The sequence below is a fragment of the Heptranchias perlo genome, chromosome 9 (assembly GCF_035084215.1).
Source record: "Heptranchias perlo isolate sHepPer1 chromosome 9, sHepPer1.hap1, whole genome shotgun sequence".
In the NCBI taxonomy this organism is placed as follows: Eukaryota; Metazoa; Chordata; class Chondrichthyes; order Hexanchiformes; family Hexanchidae; genus Heptranchias; species Heptranchias perlo.
In genome coordinates, this window is record NC_090333.1 from 56,228,224 (window position 1) to 56,249,120 (window position 20,897).

Sequence of the window (20,897 nt, forward strand, 5' to 3'; positions counted from 1 at the left end):
AAAGAAACCATATTGTTTCTCGTTTCATATGTAACTGTCTTGGCAATACATCCTAACACCCTAATTGTTTTCACCATAGCCTTGTGGCATTGGTCACGGACCTTCAACGAACAATGCGCTACAACCTTCAGGCCCTTCTCCCATTAAGAACCATTGAGCACTAAACTCTGCAGTTTATACATGCTTGAAGTTACCTGCACTTATCTCGTTCTTTATCCAAACCAATCTCGGCCCATCAATTCCACAAGATTCAACCTTTTGTTTTGCATTTTGTCAAAGGTTTTTTGAAAGTCTACATACCCAATGTCAACTGGGCTTGCAACATCCACCAAGTTGCAACTCCGACAAAAAAATTCAACTAAGTAGGTGAGACAGAACCTTCTCTTCCAAAAGCCGTGCTGAGATTCCTTAATAAACCATTCTCTTTCAAGGTAACTGTATCCCACATCTCTAATGATCCCTTCTATCAACTTGCCTATAACCGAAGTCAAACTAATGGTTTCCCATTTTTGATTTACTTCCCTTTTTAAATATTAGTACTACATGTCCAGTTCATGGGAGGAATCCATGAGCCATTAAATACATAATTGAGATGATCTCAGAGCATAGCCTCCATTACTTTGAGCACCTTAGTGTGAATGGCATCAGGGCCAGCAACTCAATCCATTTTAAGAGCACTAATTCTACCAAGGACGATATCCACATATACTTTAACACAATTACAGCATCAACCCTATCTTGTATTATTGGTAACCCAGCATCATCTTCTGTAGTGCAAACTGAAGCAAAGTAGCCATGGAAAACCTCTACCATATCCTGAGACTCCACCTGAATCTGCCATGTCGAATTCGTCAATGGCCCTATACAGTCCTTAATTGCCCTCTGACACCGAACATAGCTGAAAAAGATCTTGCTATTGCTACCACACCTAGCCTCTATCCTCTTCTCCAGTGTCCTTTTGGCTGCTCTGAAAGCAGCTTTCATTGCCCTTAGCTGAATTTGATATCTATCCCTGCTCACCTGCTAGTTATTCTCCTTAATACTGTAGAAATATTTCTGCTTTAGTTTAATTTGTCTTTGGCATGATCAATTAGCTTATTTGGTTTTGTCTTACCATGTGCCCTTCTTTTAACCCGACGATTATATGTGTAAAGATGGTTTTAAAAGCAATCCATTTTTATTCAGTGCTGCCGTTATCCCTGCCTAGTAGGACTACCCAATCAATCTTACTCTAGTCGTCTGCCATCTTTGCAAATTTAATTGTTAGATAGAAATATAGAAGCATAGAAAATAGGAGGAGTAAGCCATTTGGCCCTTTGAGACTGCTCCGCCATTCAATATGATCACGGCTGATCCTCTATCTCAATACCATATTCCCACTCTCTCCACATACCACTTGATGTCTTTTGTGTCCAGAAATCTATCTAGCTCCTTCTTAAATACATTCAGTGACTTGGCCTCCACAGCCTTCTGTGGTAGAGAATTCCACACATTCACCACCCTCTGAGTGAAGAAATTTCTCCTCATCTCAGTCCTAAATGTCCTACCCCATATCCTGAGACTGTGACCCCTCGTTCTGGAACCCCCCCAGCCAGGGGAAACATCCTCCCTGCATCCAATCTGTCAGAATTTTATACGTTTCATTGAGATTCCCTTTCATTCTTCTAAACTCGAGTGAATACAGGCCGAGTCGATCCAATCTCTCCTCATATGACAGTCCTGCCATCCCAGGGATCAGTCTGGTGAACCTTTGCTGCACTCCCTCTATGGCAAGTATATCCTTTCTTAGGTAAGGAGACCAAAACTGCACACAATACTCCAGGTGTGGTCTCACCCAGGCCCTGTATAACTGCAGTAAGACATCCTTGCTCCTGTACTCAAATCCTCTTGCAATGAAGGCCAACATACTATTTGCCTTCCTAATTGCTTGCTGCACTTGCCTGCTTGCTTTCAGTGACTGGTGTACAAGGACACCCAGATCCCTTTGTACATCAACATTCCCCAATCTATCACCATTTAAATAATATGCTGCCTTTCTGTTTTTCCTTCTGAAGTGGATAACTTCACATTTATCCACATTATACTGCATCTGCCATGTATTTGCCCACTCACTCAACTTGTCTAAATTGCCTTGAAGCCTCTTTGCTGCATCCTCACAACTCACGATCCGGCCTAGTTTTGTGTCATCAGCAAACTTGGAAATATTACATTTGGTTCCCTCATCCAAATCATTGATGTATATTGTGAATAGCTGGGGCCCAAGCACTGATTCCTGCAGTACCCCACTAGTCACTGCCTGCCACCTTGAAAAAGATCCATTTATTCCTACTCTCTGTTTCCTGTGGACAAAGGAGTGACATACAAATGTGTTAAGCATTCAATCAGATTGTAAATTCCTTATTATGGTGCAAAATTAAGTCAGTTATGCAATTCCTGTTTAATTTTTTTTTTAAATCTCTTAAAAATAGTGACCTTGTATTATAGCATTGTTTGTTTCACAGGCAGTGTATATCACCCTGTCTGAGAAATCTCAAAGTCACCCTGAACAGCATTTCACTTCCTACAGAAGCCCTATAAAAAAATAATCACGAGGGGATTAGCCTACAGACATTGTATAGTAATTTTGTCATATTTCCTGTAATTAGAAATACTCAATCCATGGGAGCAGTGGATTTGTAAAACTTTGTACACTTTTGTCACAGGTGCATGTCTGTTTACAGAGTACGGATAGCACGGCACAGATTTAAAATAAGTAGTCAGTGAATTTTATTAAGGATGTGAAAAATATATGATGCTGTACTCTACAGTGTATCGTGTGGCAGGGATTGTTTTTTTAGATGCAGAACTATTGTAAAAAAAAGGTTTATAAGGCTCATTGCTACAAATTACTCAACAAAAGAATTTAATTTAAAATCAATGCAGAAACTTCAACAATTTCACAACAACTTAAGTGGAGCTCGCCAGGAAGGATTTACCTAGGATGAGCAATGGTGTATATGCTACTTTCACTGCTGGCAGGATATCCATTACTATTTAACTTATCCCCTCAAGGATCGTGTGTAACATTTATGTATTCAAGTGTCCACTGAATGAACTTGGCATGGCTTGCCAGCAATTTTTCTTTTCAGCTGGCTGCATGTATTTGAGCTGGCTGCATGTATTTGGTCTGCCTGCACAGTAAATTCTGGAGATTTGTTTACAAGTGCCTTTTTTTTTTAAAACCATAATGCACAGCTGGTGTCTTGTTCCAACATGAACTGGACTGCAGGAACAGAAGTAAAAGGAAAATGTATGCAATAAACAAGCCTTGAGCAAGATTTCAGATTAGAAAGAACATGCTCTCCCCATGGCATTGGATATGTTGGAGGCTTTTAGCTAAAATAGTTGGTACTGTATAAATGAACACCTTTAAAAAAAGAATGGATGACAATCTGGTTAGCAGTGGCGCTCTGTCATGGTTAACTTTGTGATGCATTTGTCTTTGCGTATTTAAATATAGCAAAAACGGATTAAACATTCATATAAAAATAACACAGGTATCACAATACAGTAATAAAAACAGAAAATGCTGGAAACATTTAGCAGATCAGTCAGCATCTGTGGTAAGAGAAACAGAGGTCATTGACCTGAAACGTTAACTATCATCAGAACTGGAAGATGTTACAGATGAAGGGCAGGAGATGACTAAATGACAGAAGTGATGGTGGCACAAGGCAAAATGAGATAAAGGAACAAAAGATATGTCCAGAGGATGTGAGAATGGTTCCAGCAGAATAGCAGAGAGGGAGGGAAGCAAGGAAAATCTGGTAAAGAAGAGAAGGCTCCAGTGGTCCAGGAAGATGGTGGAAGAAAGGGAGGCAGACACCCGCTGACTATAGGGGATCCCAATCCCAAGCACCAGCCCACACCTCCCCCATTCCCAGTAGTTTGGTGCACCTATCCCACATTACTAGTACCTGCTGTTCAAGAGAAAATGGGAGTGGTAGTTAAGGTCTGAAGTTATTAAACTCAATGATAAGGCCAGAAGGCTGTAAAGTGCCTAGTAGAAAGATATTCTGCTGTTCCTCGAGCTTCCGTTGAGCTTCATTGGAACAGTGTAGGAGCCCAAGGACAGAGTGGAAGTGGATGGAGAATTCAAGTGGCAAGTGACCAAAAGCTCAGGGTCGCACTTGCGGACAGAACGGAAGTGTTCAACAAAGCAACCATCCAATCTGTGTTTGGCCTCCCTAATGTACAGGAGACTACATCGTGGGCAGCGAATATAGTATTTCTTTCAAGCCAGTTATCAAGTAAATTGCTGTTTCACCCGGAAGGAGCATTTGGAGCCCTAGACGGTGGCAAGGGAGGTGAATGGGCATGTGTTGCATCTCTTTCGCTTGCATGGGAAGGTGCCAGGAGAAGGTCACCAGGTGTTGGGACGATGGAGGAGTGGACTAGGGTGTCATGGAGGGAACGGTCCCTTTGGAATGCTGAAAGGGGAGGGGGAAGATATTTTCGGTGGGGGATTGGACTGGAGGTGGCGGAAGTGGCAAAGGATGATCAATCGAATGCGGAGGCTGGTGTAGTGGAAAGTGAGGACGAGGGATACTCTATCATGGTACTGGGAGGGAGGAGAAGGGAGGAGGAGGAGGAGGACGGACGTGTGGGAAAAACCACACGTGATAGATCTTGGGTTTCAGTCTCACTTTGCGTTCTAACAATGTCCTTTGATGAATTATTGACTTGCAACATGTCGGGCTGGAAATTGCTTCGAGCGGTGCTTGCCGCTCAATAAATTTATACTCACCCACAAACTTACTGTGAGAAAACAATCTTTACTGTGGGAACTTCCTCTAATGCAAACCTGAAAAGAGTCCAGCATTAACTCCCGCGAACCTAGGACCTATGTGGCCAATGAGAGGATAGCTCTCCCCCCTCGACCAATCAGATTGCAGCATCACTGACAAGCCGCAAAGATTCAAAACCTCGAAGTGAAAGCTTCAACAGTAAAATCAACTGTCAAAAGTTAGAGGCAGTGAAATAAAGAGAGGATAAGAAATATCAAATTAAAAGACAGAGATAAAAGAGATAGAAAGAAAAAGTTAAAAAATTAAAATTTTTTACATTATTTTAAAAAATGTTAAACTATTAAAATCGCAATGAATGAGACTCCATGTTTTAAAAATGTAATTTTCAGTGCCAGAGAGGTTGCTTGGCAATCATTAAGACATACCACACTATTAAAATTTAGCTTAGATCTGATATAACTGAGTGTACCTGTTCTGTGGCAAGATTAGTTAGTTTCCAGCTGGGCAAGAGAGCAAGTTGACAGTGGTCCATTGATTCTATTGACTGCAGCCGGCGGTATCTCTTCAACCCGAAGCTGTCAGATCGCCGGCGAACCAGGAAGAGCAAGTTCCGGATTTCTGCGTTTGACTGCGCATGTGCGGTGCTGGAACTTGCTCTTCAATTTCGCCACTAATAACGGTAAACGCTATTAGGCGCACCATTATTTTAAAAGCAATTTCCGGCCCAATGGTTATTATGCCAAGCAAATAGTATAAACAGAGGCCGTTAAAATGGTAATGGTCAGTTGAAGCAATTCTTTTACAAGGTTGAAAGCCTCATAACTTGCTTGTCCCTGCTGTGCTCTGGAGTTATAATGATTTTTCGCATGACTAAAAGCATGCTTAGAATTCACCATCACCAGAGGGCTGTTCTGTTTACTGTATGGATACAAGGATCTTGGTGTTAAGTATTCTGCGTGCATTAAAACTGCCAATTATAACCATAAAGTAGTAAACAAGGTCCATTTTATTTCTCTACTCTAAATAAGTTCACTGAATTATTTTAGCAGTGTATTTGTTAGCTATGGTATACTTTTAAACTGAAGAGAAAAAAAATGAAAACAGATCCGATAGTCAGAAATAATCAGTTCTCACAATTTAGTGCTTTATATTAAAAACTGTATGGTACAAGGAAGACAAAATGACATGAAATGTTTCATTGTTTTGCACCTATGATTACATGTTTTTAAAACAGTTACATAACAATTGTGAGCCTTTCTAATATTTTTCTCTCCCAATTCCTCCTATTCTGGGGAATGGTTCCAAAGGCACCTTCCTGTTCCTCACTGATGTAGCCATTATTCATGGCTGAACCTAGACAGCAAATGTTGGCAGGCTATACAATCATGAGAGAACCACAACCACCCTTCTCCCACCTTCAGCAAATTTTCACACATACACACAAGCATAAAACACACACACACACAAGCACACATTCTCTCTCTCTCTTCCAGCAGGAGTTGCAAGATAATGATTAGGATTAGGAACCCTGGCTAATTATTATCTTCCTAATAAGGTGCAGTAAGGTTAAATGTAGTACTCTACTGTTGCCCAAGCTGAGATCAGCTAACTTAGTATTGACCATGGGACCTTTCTGGCCTGTGTAGGTCAGCTATTTACTATCTTAACCATCAAGAGAGCACTGACCTTCAAAAAGGCAACATACTTCTCCAGAGAACTATGAGAAAGTAATTTCTGATGTTTGATACTAAGTTCTAGAATAGATGAATTCCAAAATGACTAAATCTTCCACTGCCCATTAAATTCCTCGCTTTGATAAGTACACAATAAAATAATTTTAAATACTTGTTATTTTGTTATAATAATTCTTTTACAGGAAAATAAAAGATTGTGAACTTTAACCATAGGCGGGAAGCTGATCAAAGTTGCAACATGCTTTAGAAACCAGATGCAGTGAGAAAGCAGAAAAACATATTAAGAATTGAATATGAAAAGACAAGGAGTGTAATTTTAACCCCCAAAGATGGGTGGGTGGGGGCGGGTGGGAAGGTAAAAATTGTAAAACCCGACCCAACCTGCCCACTTCTGGTTTTAACTGAGGCAGGTCAGGAGGCTGGCAACCAACCAACTCTCAGGAGGCGGGTCGGACAATAAAATCTTTTAAAGGAAGCTGCGTGCCTCCATTTTGACAGGTTTTTTTTATTTTTAACTCTTGGGGGGTGGGATTCCGGGCCTTCTGATTCACACCATGTAAGAGGAGGCTGGAAGGCCTGGATCAACAGGTAAGTGTCTTTATTGCATTGCATGTGGGCCAAGAGGAGTAGTAGTTGTTCCTCCAGGTCTAACAAGCTTACCTGCAGCAATAGGCCGACACCTTCCCAAACGATCTCCGACTCCCCCCTGCCCCCCAGAATGTCCAGCCCCAACCTCCCACCCCGATGTCGCACTTACCTGGAATTCTCTCCCTGACTGCCTTCCTGTACAAACAGGCAGATAAGCCTGTCAATCTGGCTTACTGTCGGGTGGGAAACCTGATGAAAAAAATTTTAAAATCGTCCTGATGTCAAAATCGTCAGGACGTCCAGGAAACCTGTACTTCCGGGTTTCCCGTCCGGAAAAGGAGCCCTAGTAAAATTGAAGTCAATGGGAATCAGGGGGAAAACTCTCTAGTGGCTGGAGTCATACCTAGCACAAAGGAAGATGGTAGTGGTTGTTGGAGGCCAATCATCTCAGCCCCAGGACATTGCTGCAGGAGTTCCTCAGGGCAGTGTCCTCGGCCCAACCATCTTCAGCTGCTTCATCAATGACCTTCCCTCCATCATAAGGTCAGAAATGGGGATGTTCGCTGATGACTGCACAGTGTTCAGTTCCATTCGCAACCCCTCAAATAATGAAGCAGTCCGAGCCCGCATGCAGCAAGATCTGGACAACATCCAGGCTTGGGCTCACAAGTGGCAAGTAACATTCGCGCCAGATAAGTGCCAGGCAATGACCATCTCCAACAAGAGAGAGTCTAACCACCTCCCCATGACATTTAACGGTATTACCATCGCCGAATCCCCCACCATCAACATCCTGGGGGTCACCATTGACCAGAAACTTAACTGGACCAGCCATATAAATACTGTGACTACGAGAGCAGGTCAGAGGCTGGGTATTCTGCGGCGAGTGACTCACCTCCTGACTCCCCAAAGCCTTTCCACCATCTACAAGGCACAAGTCAGGAGTGTGATGGAATACTCTCCACTTGCTTGGATGAGTGCAGCTCCAACAACACTCAAGAAGTTCAACACCATCCAAGATAAAGCAGCCCGCTTGATTAGCACCCCACCCACCACCCTAAACATTCACTCCCTTCACCACCGGCGCACTGTGGCTGCAGTGTGCACCATCCACAGGATGCACTGCAGCAACTCGCCAAGGCTTCTTTGACAGCACCTCCCAAACCCGCGACCTCTACCATCTAGAAGGACAAGAGCAGCAGGCGCATGGGAACAATGCCACCTGCACGTTCCCCTCCAAGTCACACACCATCCCGACTTGGAAATATATCGCCGTTCCTTCATTGTCGCTGGGTCAAAATCCTGGAACTACCTTCCTAACAGCACTTTGGGAGAACCGTCACCACACGGACTGCAGTGGTTCAAGAAGGCGGCTCACCACCACCTTCTCGAGGGCAATTAGGGATGGGCAATAAATGCTGGCCTCGCCAGCGACGCCCACATCCCGTGAACGAATTTTTAAAAAAATACTCTCCCCAGCCCCGAGTAAATTTTGGGGCCAATGTGTCTGTTGTTTTCAACAGCAACAACTTGCACCTTTAATGTAGTAAATCGTCCCAAGGCTCTTCACAGGAGCGTTATCAAACAAAATTTGACATTGAGCCACATGAGATATGAGGAGAGGTGACCAAAACCTTGGTCAAAGAGGTAGGTTTTAAGGAGCGTCTTAAAGGAGGAGAGAGATAGAGAAGTTTAGGGAGGGAATTCCAGAGCTTAGGGCCTAGTCAGCTGAAGGCACAGCCGCCAATGGTGGAGTGATTAAAATCGGGGAAGTGCAAGAGGCAAGAATTGGAGGAATGCAGAGATTTGGGAGGGTTGTCGGGCTGGAGGAGGTTACAGAGATAGGGATGGGCAAGGCCGTGGAGGGATTTGAAAACAAGTTTGAGAATTTTAAAATCGAGGTGTTGCGGACCAGGAGCCAATGTAGGTCAATGAACACAGGGGTGATGGGTGAACGGGATTTGGTGCGAGTTAGGATATGGGCAGCAGAGTTTTGGATGAGCTCAAGTTTATGGAGGGTGGAAGATGGTGCGTTGCTCTATTTTTTTCAGTTTATAGTTACTGGAATATTGTTGCCTTCCATGCTGGTTGGTGAGTAGAATTCTCTTAACTCGTTTTACATTTCCAGTCAGTCTTGAAGATATTTTTAAAATCAGTCGAAGAAACAACATTTTAAATAAATATTTCTGTATTCCCGATCTGGCATGATAGAATGAAAATGCCCACAAACACCACCAAAAACAGATTAATTGGTCATTATTCTCAATGTTTGTGTGGCATTTTGTTGTCCACAAAATAGCAGATGCATCTGCCTACATAGGTCACTGTACTTTCTTGTACGTGAAGAGGTTTGAGACATTTCTGAGAGACACGTTAAGGTGCTACATACATGTGTGTTTGGCTTTCTTTCAATAGGGGTGATTTTATGAGGCAATTGCGGGCACATCAGGGGCGGAGGGCCTCCAAAAATCACAGAAATCCCGTTGGGGTTCGGAAGCCGGCTCCAACCCGCCGACTTCCGAGTTTCCCAGGGACCCACCTGTGTGCGCGCGGGCGACCCGAAAACGGAAGTCCCGCCGGCAATTAAAGCCGGCGGGATGACAGTTAAAGAGCCAAATGTACCTCATTGAGGTACTTAAGGCTCTTTACCTGTGACAGGTGAAGGGATTGGAACGATTTTTAATTGACCTCGGCGGCTTGCCCACCGCTTCTGATTCACGCCAAAGTGCCGGATCAGGCAAAATGAAACTAAATAAATTAAATAAAAAACCATGGAAGTGAAAACACAACATGAACCTACCTTTGAAACCTGCACCAATGTCTCCCACTCCAATGTCCCCTCTTCACCCCCCCGATCTTCCAGTCCAGTGCTGGATCTTCCATTCTCCCCACCCCCAGTCTTCTGTTCCAGTGCCGGATGACATCTCGCTCTCTCTCTTTTTCGCCCCCCCCCCCCCACCCCGTTGCGTTGCAGCTCCTGATGTCTGCCAGCCTGTCAATCACTCCGCTGCCAACCCGTCACCATTGTAAAATCGAGCCCAATGACTCAATAATCTATATGATTAAAAGTTCTGTATCTGTGTAAAAAAAGGGTGTAAGGATAAACCCAGCAACTATAGGCCAGTCAGTTTAACCTCGGTGGTGGGGGAACTTTTAGAAACGATAATCCAGGATAGAATTAACAGTCACTTGGACGAGGGTGGATTGATTAGGGAAAGCCAGCACGGATTTGTTAAAGGCAAATCGTGTTTGACTAACCCGATAGGGTTTTTTGATGATGTAAGAGAGGGTAGATGAGGGCAATGCAGTTGATGTGGTGCATATGGACTTTCAAAAGGCGTTTGATAAAGTGCCGCATGGTAGGCTTATCATCAAGATTGCGGCCCATGGAATAAAGGGGCCAGTAGCAACATGGATACAGAATTGGCTAAGTAACAGGAAACAGTGAACGGTTGTTTTTTGGACTGGAAGGAGGTGCACAGTGGTGTTCCCCAGGGGTCGGTGCTGGGGCCACTGCTTTTCTTGATTATATATTAAGGACTTGGACGTGGGTGTACAGGGCAGTTTCAAAATTTGCAGATGACACAAAACTTGGAAGTGTAGTGAACAGTGAGGAGGATAGTGATAGACTTCAAGAGGATATAGAAAGGCTGGTGGCATGGGCGGACATGTAGCAGATGAAATTTAACACAGAAAAATGCAAAGTGATACATTTCGGTAGGAAGAACGAGGAGAAGCAATATAAATTAGAGGGCACAATTCTAAAAGTGGTACAGGAACAGAGAGACCTGGGGGGGTATATATGCACAAATCGTTGAAGGTGGCAGGGCAGGTTGAGAAAGTGGTTAAAAAGGCATACGGCATCCTGGGCTTTATAAATAGAGGCATAGAGTACAAAAGTACGGAAGTCATGATGGACCTTTATAAAACACTGTTTCGCCACAACCAGAGTATTGTGTCCAGTTCTGGGCACCGCACTTTAGGAAAGATGTGAAGGCCTTAGAGAGGGTGCAGAAGAGATTTATTAGAATGATTCCAGGGATGAGGGACTTTAGTTCCGTGAATAGACTGGAGAAGTTGGGGTTGTTCTCCTTGGAACAGAGACAGTTGAGAGGAGATTTGATAGAGGTATTCAAAATCATGAAGGGTCTAGATAGAGTAGGTAGAGAGAAACTGTTCTCATTGGTGGAAGGGTCAAGAACCAGAGGACATAGATTTAAGGTGATTGGCAAAAGAACCAAAGGTTACATGAGGAAATCTTTTTTACACAGTGAGTGGTTAGGATCTGGAATGCATTGCCTGAGGGGATGGTGGAGGCAGATTCAATCATGGACTTCAAAAGGGAACTGGATAAGTACTTGAAAGGAAAAAATTTGCAGGGCTACGGGTTTAGGTCGTGGGAGTGGGACTAGCTGGATTGCTCTTGCATAGAGCCGGCGTGGACTTGATGGGCCGAATGACCTCCTTCCTTGCTGTCACCTTTCAATGATTCTCTAAAATGTGTATGTGTGATGTAGTGTTGTAAAGTCACTTTGATCAATCAGATTAGAGAAGCGGAGACCACCATTTGCAACCATGCACGCGAGTGCAATGCGGTGAGCACCACTAACACCAGATCAGCTGCTTCTGCTAGCAGATTCTGGCCAGCTGAATGTCGAGCGTCACCGAGACCTCCTGCTCATACTTTATACACCTCGTGCTTCAAATCAATAAAACCCTTAGTTCAGTATGGGAAATGCACGAGCGCGTATGTGTGTATCTCCCTATGTAAATTTTAACCTACTCTTTACAGGAAAGTGAGAGGTTGCTACAGCAAATACTTTCTATTTTATCTGTTGTAACCAGTTTGTCCAAATCTAGTATGTAGACTGCCCATTTTCTGATCTTCCAAAAATAGGAAATTGCTTATATATCACCTAAATCCCACATTAGTGCACATTGGTGATTTTGTGAGTACAAGGACAGAAATGACAACAGTTGGAGCAAGAATAAAAACAGAAAAACAGAGTAAAGCAAGCCGAGCTGTGGAAACGTTAGATAGTGTAACCAGCTAAATCAATCAAAAGAGTAGGAGGAAGAAAAGAACTAGCAATATAATTTTGTTAGAATAGTGAGGTAAACCCAAAAGGAAAATTAAGTTGAATGATCGGAAGCAAGCTTACACAATACTGTAATTGTAATATGAAAAAATGACAGCACAGCAAAACACAACCAATGAGAAATTATACTATAAATGATGATTGTAAGTAGCTAACACTGCACAAATCAAAAGGTCAGACGTGAGCCTACTCAAACATTCTGAAAGCTCCTGCATGAGGTTTCACATAGGTGGACTCAAAACATTTTGATGGACTGATGATCACAAGATGTGCTAATTTTAATTTTAGATTTGGGTTTTTGAATCAAATTCTGTAGCATTTAGCATAACCATCTAAGCCTATTTTAAATTGCTTATTTGGCGACATTATTCCCGAACATTACAGTTTTAAAAAAAAGTGCCTAAACTGCTTCTATGTTTGTAACTCATCTTCCAACATTGGAGCTATCATGGGAGTGGTGCATCAGTCACTGTCAGCTTCCAGTCCAGGCCGCCTGAGGTAGCACGTAGCGTTGTTTGCCAGTGATCTCATTTTTCCATGCAGTCCTTTCAGGGCTTTTGCTCATCTTTCTAGGTGTGGCATCAAAAGACCTTCTTACTTGGAAGTTTGTCCTGAATCAGAGGTGCAATCCGTGCCCATTTAAATTGAAAAAATGTCTGTTTCATTTGCAGAACCTGAAGCTGCATTATTTTAGCGTGAAAACAATAACGTAGATAGACTTAAGAATGCAAAAATATTAATCTTGAGATCATGGCAATACAAGAACTTTAAAAACCAAAAAACTGCTGACTTAATGTGCCAAACTAACTGCAAGTCTATGCAGGAATGCTGCGTAAAATAACATGATGGCACATATCTTTAAGCATTTTCTGTCATGTGATTATCTTCCATTGATTCTTTGTGTTTAATCCATTGATAGGTACAGGTTGAGAAGTAAAAAAAAATGTAATCCATGATTAAATATTCATTAATATAGTTTTACCCAATGTGATTAATAAACTTTGTACCCCAAAAACAGGAATTGGACAACGTGCATACGTATGCGTACAGTAGCACAGTGCTTATGTTATTGGACTAGTAATCCAGGGAATGTGAGTTCAAATCCCACCATGGCAGTTTGAGAATTTGATTTCAGTTTCAAAAATCAAGGAAAAACAAAAATCGTTAAAAAGTGACTTTGAAGGTTTTGGAGTGTTGTAAAAGCCCAACTGGTTCACTAATGTCCTTTAGGGAAGGAAAGCTGCCATCCTTACACTGTCTAGTTTATGTGACTCCAGTCCCACACCAATGTGGTTGACTCTTAACTGCCCTCTGAAGTGGCCTAGCAAGTCAATCAATTGTATCACCACCTTCTCAGAGCAATCAGGGATGGGCAATAAAAGCTGGCATTGTCAGTGATGCCCACATCTCAAGAATCATAGAAGGTTACGGCACAGAAAGGAGGCCATTCGGCCCATCTTGTCCGTGCCGACCGAAAAAGAGCTATCCAGCTTAATCCCACTTTCCAGCTCTTGGTCCATAGCCCTGTAGATTATGGTACTTCAAATGCATATCCAAGTACTTTTTATATGAGTTGAGGGTTTCTGCCTGTACCACCCTTTCAAGCAGTGAGTTCCAGACCCCCACCACCCTCTGGGTGAAATATTTCTCCTTGCTCTCCTCTAATCCTTCTATCAATTACTTTAAATCTATGCCCCCTGGTCACTGACCCCTCTGCTAAGGGAAATAGGTCCTCCCTATCCATTCTTCTAGTCCCATCATAATTTTATACACTTCAATTAAATCTCCCCTCAGCCTCTTATGTTCCAAAGAAAACAACCCCAGCCTATCCAATCTTTTCTCATAGTTAAAATTCTCCAGCCCTGGCAACATCCTCATAAATCTCCTTTGTACTCTCTCTAGTGCAATCACATCTTTCCTGTAATGTGGTGACCAGAACTGTACGCAGTACTCAAGCTGTGGCCTAACCAATGCTTTATACAGTTCTAGTATAACCACCCTGCTCTTATATTCTATGCCTCGGCTAATAAAGGAAAGTATCCCAAATGCCTTTTTAACCACCTTATCTACCTGTCCTGCTACCTTCAGGGATCTGTGGACATGTACTCCAAGGTCCCTTTGTTCCTCTACACCTCTCAGTATCCTCCCATTTATTGTCTACTCCCTTGCTTTGTTTGCCCTCCCCAAATGCATTACCCCACACTTCTCTGGATTGAATTCCATTTGCCACTTTTCCGCCCACCTGACCAGTCCATGGATATCTTCCTGCAGTCTATAGCTTTCCTCCTTACTATCAACCACATGGCCCATTTTTGTATCATCTGCAAACTTCTTGATCAAGCCCCCCACATTCAAGTCCAAATCATTAATATATACCACAAAAAACAAGGGATGTAGTACCGAGCCCCGTAGAACCCCACTGGAAACAGCCTTCCAATCGCGAAAGCACCCGTCAACTGTTACCTGTTGCTTCCTGCCACTGAGCCACTTTCCCTTGGAAAAAAAAATATACAGGTTATGTGTGGTTGTGGAATCCAAGTGACATCCTAGCAACTGACATCAACCAGAGGGACAAGTGGATATGAGGTTTAGATCCTTAGTGGAACTTTTTGTTTTTAAATAATGTAATCATAGGTTTTGAATCACAGAAACCACACTTATTTTAAAATTTCATCTGGTTCCATTCTAAGGATTGGGATGAATGAGGAAAGCGATGGTCATATCTTAATTAACCAGAAATTGCATTATTTAGACCTCAGGAATTTTTAGCCTACAGAAACTGCACCAAAATTCTCAATCAAACACAAAGAAAAAATAGTACATTAGACAGGTCAGCACTTGAAACTGCAGGGAGCACAGCATTATGGCAAATAGATTTTATTCTATGCACTGGTTAATCTTTTGTGGCATTGCCCATTGACAATTAAAAAAAATGTCTCTTTCCTTAATGGTCTCTCTGCAGCATTCACATTTCAATTCTTTTAGTCTCTGTCTGTCTTTTTCTGCTTGCCTTCCAGTGTTTCTGTCTGTTCATCTCCCAAAATATACTGATGTGATGGGCTGAATGACCTCATTCTATGTTCTAATTTAAAGTCATGATTTTCACAAAGTAAATTTAAAAATGTACATTTTTCAACACATGTTTTTCAAGTTTATTCTTGTGTTCAAGCCTGAGTTTGGCCTCTACATCAGCACTGTCTCCCATCATCTGAAGGAAAGATAGTTCAACCGATCAATGCCTCCATGGATGTCATCAATCTGTCATTTCACATTCACTCCCTCGCTTTAATATTTTTCTTATTTTTTCTATTTGGCAACCATGCCTTCAGCCATCTAGGCCCTATGCTTTGGAATTCCCTCCCTAAATATCTACACCTCTCCACCTCCCTCTCCTCCTTTAAGACCTTCCTTAAATTCTACCTCTTTGACCAAGCTTTTAACCACCCCTCCTGATATATCCTCCTTTGGCTCGGTGTCAATTTTTAGCTGATTATGCTTCTGTGAAGTGCCGTGGTACATTTTTCTACGTTAAAAGCGCTATATAAATATGTTGTTATTTCTTCCGTTCCTTTTTTCTCTGCCCCTCCTTATTAAGTAGGCACAACATGCAATTTCCCAGAATACCAAGAAAATTGTGACTTGAAATTACAACATAGAAGGATATTAAGACAGGCTGTCCCCAGATCTCAAATGAATGATACTTCTTTCCCATTACTATGAACTGTGGGAGAATGCCCGAGCGTGACTTCCCATCCAATTTCCCTTTCTCTGAAGAACTACCTAAATCAGCCTCTGCAGTTCCTCTTGAAGACATGACTGAAATTGAGAATATATTGTGTGAGGTTCTCCACATGCAAATTAACATCCAACAGCTTCAGGGCATGATAAGCTGGAGCACCAGTGCAATGTACCACTGTACCTCTCTACAGTCTTTTAGTATCTATTATTGGTCTCTATTTAATTGTTCTCAAAACTTTTTGTTTCAGATTTTTGTGCCTCCTAATTTGCAGTCAGAGAAAGAAATGCAGAATTGATCACTGCCAGAAGAGACAGTCAAGTCTCAGCAATAACATGTGGGGTAAATAAGAAAGCGGGAGAGAGAGATACCAAAATCATCAGATTGACTTCCCCCTTGTAGGCAACAGTAGATTAATTCTGGTTTATCCTCAAGTCTCAATGTTTACCATCTATAGCCCAAAAATGTTAGATTTGAATATTGTAATGGTCATTAAATGCAATTTACATGCTGCAGCGAAGCTTTTGTTTAGTCGTACCAGAACAGTGAAACCCCAATTATCCAAAATCCAAAAAACTCACTCCAAACATCAGTTATAGGAAGACTTGCTTTAGGTCAATCCAGGATGAAAATGAAAGATTTGTATGTGGAAAGATTAGACAACTAATGCATATGTAAATAATAAATCCTCTTGGATGTGAGAGAGGACAACTATGCAGCAGGATAGTGTCCTAACAAGATATGTGGGTTTGTGTCTGTGAATCACTATAAAGTGAGCCTCTGATCGTGACCTGGTTTTCAGACTAAACATCAGATGAAGGGAGTAAAGCGAAACCAGGTGGGCAAGTCTTCCCTGGCTGCTCTCACTTACTTTGTAGTGACCAGTTCGAGAAGTGCACTGTTGTCAAATATCTTGGACAAGGTTACCTGTCCACTCTTACAAGAGAAAAACTTGCATTTATATTCCACCTCAACATGTCTCTCAGGATGTCTCAAAGTACTTTGTATCCAATGAACACTTTGAAGTGCAGTCACTGTTATGTAGGCAAACATGGCAGCCATTTGCATATGGCAAGATTCTACAAACAGCAATGAGATGATTTTGTTTTGGTGGTGCTGGTAGAGGAATAAAAAGTTGACTAGAACACCTGAAATTATTCATTTAGTGCCATCGGATCTTTTATGTTAACCTAAAGAGGAAGATGGAGCCTCAATTTAACATCTTATCTGAAAGGCAGCACTTCCAACAATGCAGCACTCTGTGCTGCACTAGAGTATCAGCCTTGATCATGTGCTCAAGTTGTGGAGTGGGGCTTGAACTTACAACCTTCTGATTTAGAAGCAATATGTTATGAATTGAGCCAAGCTGACACAGCGACGAAATTATGGTTTACAAGTGCGAGATCTTAAAAGAGGGAGCATTTTTTAAAAAATGGGTACAGAACTCTGATATTCAGATAGCAATATGGGATCATTTTACTTTTGATAAGTAGCAAGTTATTAATTAGTGATAATACCAAAATGTTAATTGTAGTAATAGTCAGAATGAAACTATACTACATTGTGCCGCTTTTATTACCTCACACTTCTCCAGATTGAATTCCATTTGCCACTTTTCCGCCCACCTGACCAGTCCATTGATATCTTCCTGCAGGCGTCAGCTTTCCTCCTCACTATCAACCACAAGGCCAATTTTTGTATCACCTGAAAACTTTTTAATCATGCCCCCTACATTTAGATCTAAATAATTTATACCACAAAAAGCAAGGGACCTAGTAGTGAGCTCTGCGGAACCCCAATGGAAACAGCCTTCAGTCACAAAAACACCTGTCGACTATTACCCTTTGCTTCCTGCCACTGAGCCAATTTTGGATCGAACTTGCCACTTTTCTTATCCCAGTTAATATTAGGGTAGTTGAAATCCCCTACTATTACTGCCCTATTGTTTTTGCACTTCTCAGAAATGTGCCTACATATTTGCTCTTCTATCTCCCTCTGACGGCTTGGGGGTTTATAGTACACTCCCACTAGTGCGATTGCCCCTTTTTGTTCTTTAGCTCAACCCATATGCCCTCAATTTGATGATCCTTCTAACATATCATCCCTCCTCAGTTGTAATTGTTTCTTTAACCAATATTGCCACCCCCTCCTTTTTTATCCCCCTCTCTATCTTATCTGAAAATCCTGTAACCAGGAATGTTTAGCTGCCATCCCTGCCCCTCTTTAAGCTATGTTTCAGTAATAGCTATGATATCATACTGCTACATGTCTATCTTTGCCCTCAGCTCATCTGCCTTATTCACTAGATACCTTGCATTGAAGTATACACCATTAAGCACTACCAAACTCCTTTGTTGTTTATTTTCTAACCTTTGTTTCCTCTGCCTTCCAAATATGCTTACTAATTTTCTGCCTTCCATTTCCAGCTCTGCTTGTGTCCCTTCTGAATCGACACTCAGGTTCCTATCCCTCTATCAAGCCAGTTTAAAATCTCCCCAACAGTACTAGCAAACCTCCCTGCGAGGATATTGGTCCCGGCCCTGTTGAGATGTAACCCGTCCAGCTTGTACAGGTCCCACCTCCCCCAGAACCAGTCCCAATGCCCCAGGAATCTAAAGCCCTCCCTCTTGCACGATCTCTCCAGCGACACAGTCATCTGCACTATCCTCCTAGTTCTATACTCACTAGCGCGTGGCACTGGGCGTAATCTGGAGATTACTACCTTTGAGGTCCTGCTTATTAATCTCGTTCCTAGCTCCTTAAAATCTGCCTGCGGGACCTCATCCCTCTTTCTACCTATGTCATTGGTACCGATATGGACCACGACCTCTGGCTGTTAACCCTCCCCCCTCAATGTTCTGCAGCGCTCAGTGACATCCTTGACCCTGGCCCCGGGAAGGCAACATACCATCCGGGAATCACGTCTGCGGCCGCAGAAATGCCTGACTGTTCCCCTAACTATTGAATACCCTATCGCTATTGTTCTCCTGACCTTTCTCCCCCCCCCCACCCCCAACAGCTGAGTCACCCATGGTGCCGTGGACTTGGCTTTGGTTGTACTCCCCAGAGGAACCCTCGCCCTCACCACTGTTCAGAACTGAAGAAGTGACTACTGGTTAGAGAGCGAGATGCACTCAAAGGACTCCTGCACTACCTGCCTGGTCCTTCTTGTCTGTCTGGCGGTCACCCATTCCCTCTCTGCCTGTACACTCTTAAGCTGCGGGTGATCACCTCCTGAAACGTGCTATCCACATAGCTCTCAGCCTCGCGAATGCACTGCAGCGACGCCAGCCTCTGCTCAAGCTCTGAAACCTGGAGCATGGGCTCCTCCAGCTGACGACATTTCCTGCACATGTGGCCGTCCAGGACACGGGAAGCGTCCTGGCCTTCCCACATGGCACAGGATGTACATTCGACGGGACCGAGGTGCCCTGCCATGTCTCTATTTATTAGACTACTACTAAGCCTATGAAAAATTCCTGAATCGAGAGTGTTTTGGAAGATCATGACCAGTAGAGGATGAGGATAAAATACCAGAGATACAAGGAAAATTAAAAATAAATCAAGGGGAGGAACTAACTAGATTCAATATAAGTAAAAACATGGTGATGGAGAAACTAATGATATTAAAGATAGACAAATCTCCAGGACCCGATGGTTTAGGTGAGTAAATTGTTGATGTGTTAGTCATAATCTTCCAAAACTCTCTCAATTCAGGAATTGTCCCCTTGGATTGGAAAACTGCCAATGTCACTCCATTATTAAGGAAGAGTAAGAGAGATAAACTAGGGAACTATAGGCTTATTAGTCTAACGTCAGTTGTGGGGAAGTTACTAGAATCTGTTATTAGGGACAGAGTGACTGAGCATTTGGACAAACGTGAGCTGATCAGAGAGAGCCAGCACGGATTTGTAAAGGGTAAGTCATGTCTAACAAACCTAGTTGAATTTTGAGAGGCGGTAACTAAAGTGGTAGATAAGGGAATGTCTGTGGATGTTATTTATATGGACTTCCAGAAGGCATCTGACAAGGTTCCACATAAAAAACTTAACAAAAATGAAAGCACATGGAATTGGAGGCAACCTATTGGCTTGGATAGGGAATTGTCTAGGAGAACCCATCTGGTTCACTGATGCCCTTTAGGGATGGAAACCTGCCGTCCTTACCTGGTCTGGCCTATACGTGACTCCAGACCTACAGCAATGTGGTTGATTCTTAACTGCCCTCTGAAATGGCCTAGCAAGCCAATCAGTTGTACAATCCCATTACAAAAATACATAATAAGTCAGCACTGTGGGAGAACCTTCACTACATGGACTGCAGTGGTTCAAGGCAGCAGTTCACCACCACCACCTTCTCAAGGGCAATTAGTGGTGGGTAATAAATACTGGCCTTGCCAAAGATGTCCACATCCAATGAATGAATAAAAAACGGTAGGAGACAGCGAGTAGGGATAGTGAGTATGTACTCAAATTGGCAGGATACGACTAGTGGTGCCCCTCAGTATTGGGGCCACAGCTTTTCACTAATATTTATAAATGACTTGGATGAAGGAATAGAGAGCCATATATCTAAGTTTGCTGATGACACTAAGTTAGGTGGCAAGTAAATTGTGTCGATAGGAGCAGAAAGTTGCAAAGGGACATTGATAGATTAGGTGAGTGGGCAAAACTGTGGTAGATCCTCAATGTGGGAAAATGTGAGATCATCCACTTTGGACCTAAGAAAGATAGATCAGAATATTTTCTACATGGCAAGAAGCTAGGAACTGTGGATGAGCAAAGAGATTTAGGGGTCCAAGTACAGAAATCACTAAAAGCTAGTGGACAGGTAGAAAATATAATTTAAAAGGCTAATGGAATGTTGTCCTTTATCTCAAGAGGGCTGGAATACAAAAGGATGGACGATATGTTACATCTGTACAGAGCTCTGCTTAGATCCCATCTGGAGTACTGCATTCAGATCTGGGCATCACACCTCAGGAAGGATATAT

At 42.6% G+C, this 20,897-nt stretch overlaps 1 protein-coding gene across 4 annotated transcripts in view; it reads right to left on the minus strand.

Moving 5' to 3' along the window:
* Positions 1-20,897, minus strand: part of swt1 (SWT1 RNA endoribonuclease homolog) — a 120,437-nt gene that overhangs the window by 18,150 nt on the left and 81,390 nt on the right. The window contains exon 17 of one of the 4 annotated variants that reach the window (XM_067990498.1): positions 12,326-12,737. The exons of the other annotated variants lie outside the window; for them this stretch is intronic. Coding sequence (XP_067846599.1) covers positions 12,641-12,737 — 97 coding nt within the window. The 3' untranslated portion in view covers positions 12,326-12,640. Of the gene's footprint in view, positions 1-12,325; positions 12,738-20,897 lie in introns of those variants that run through there. 4 annotated transcript variants of the gene reach the window in all.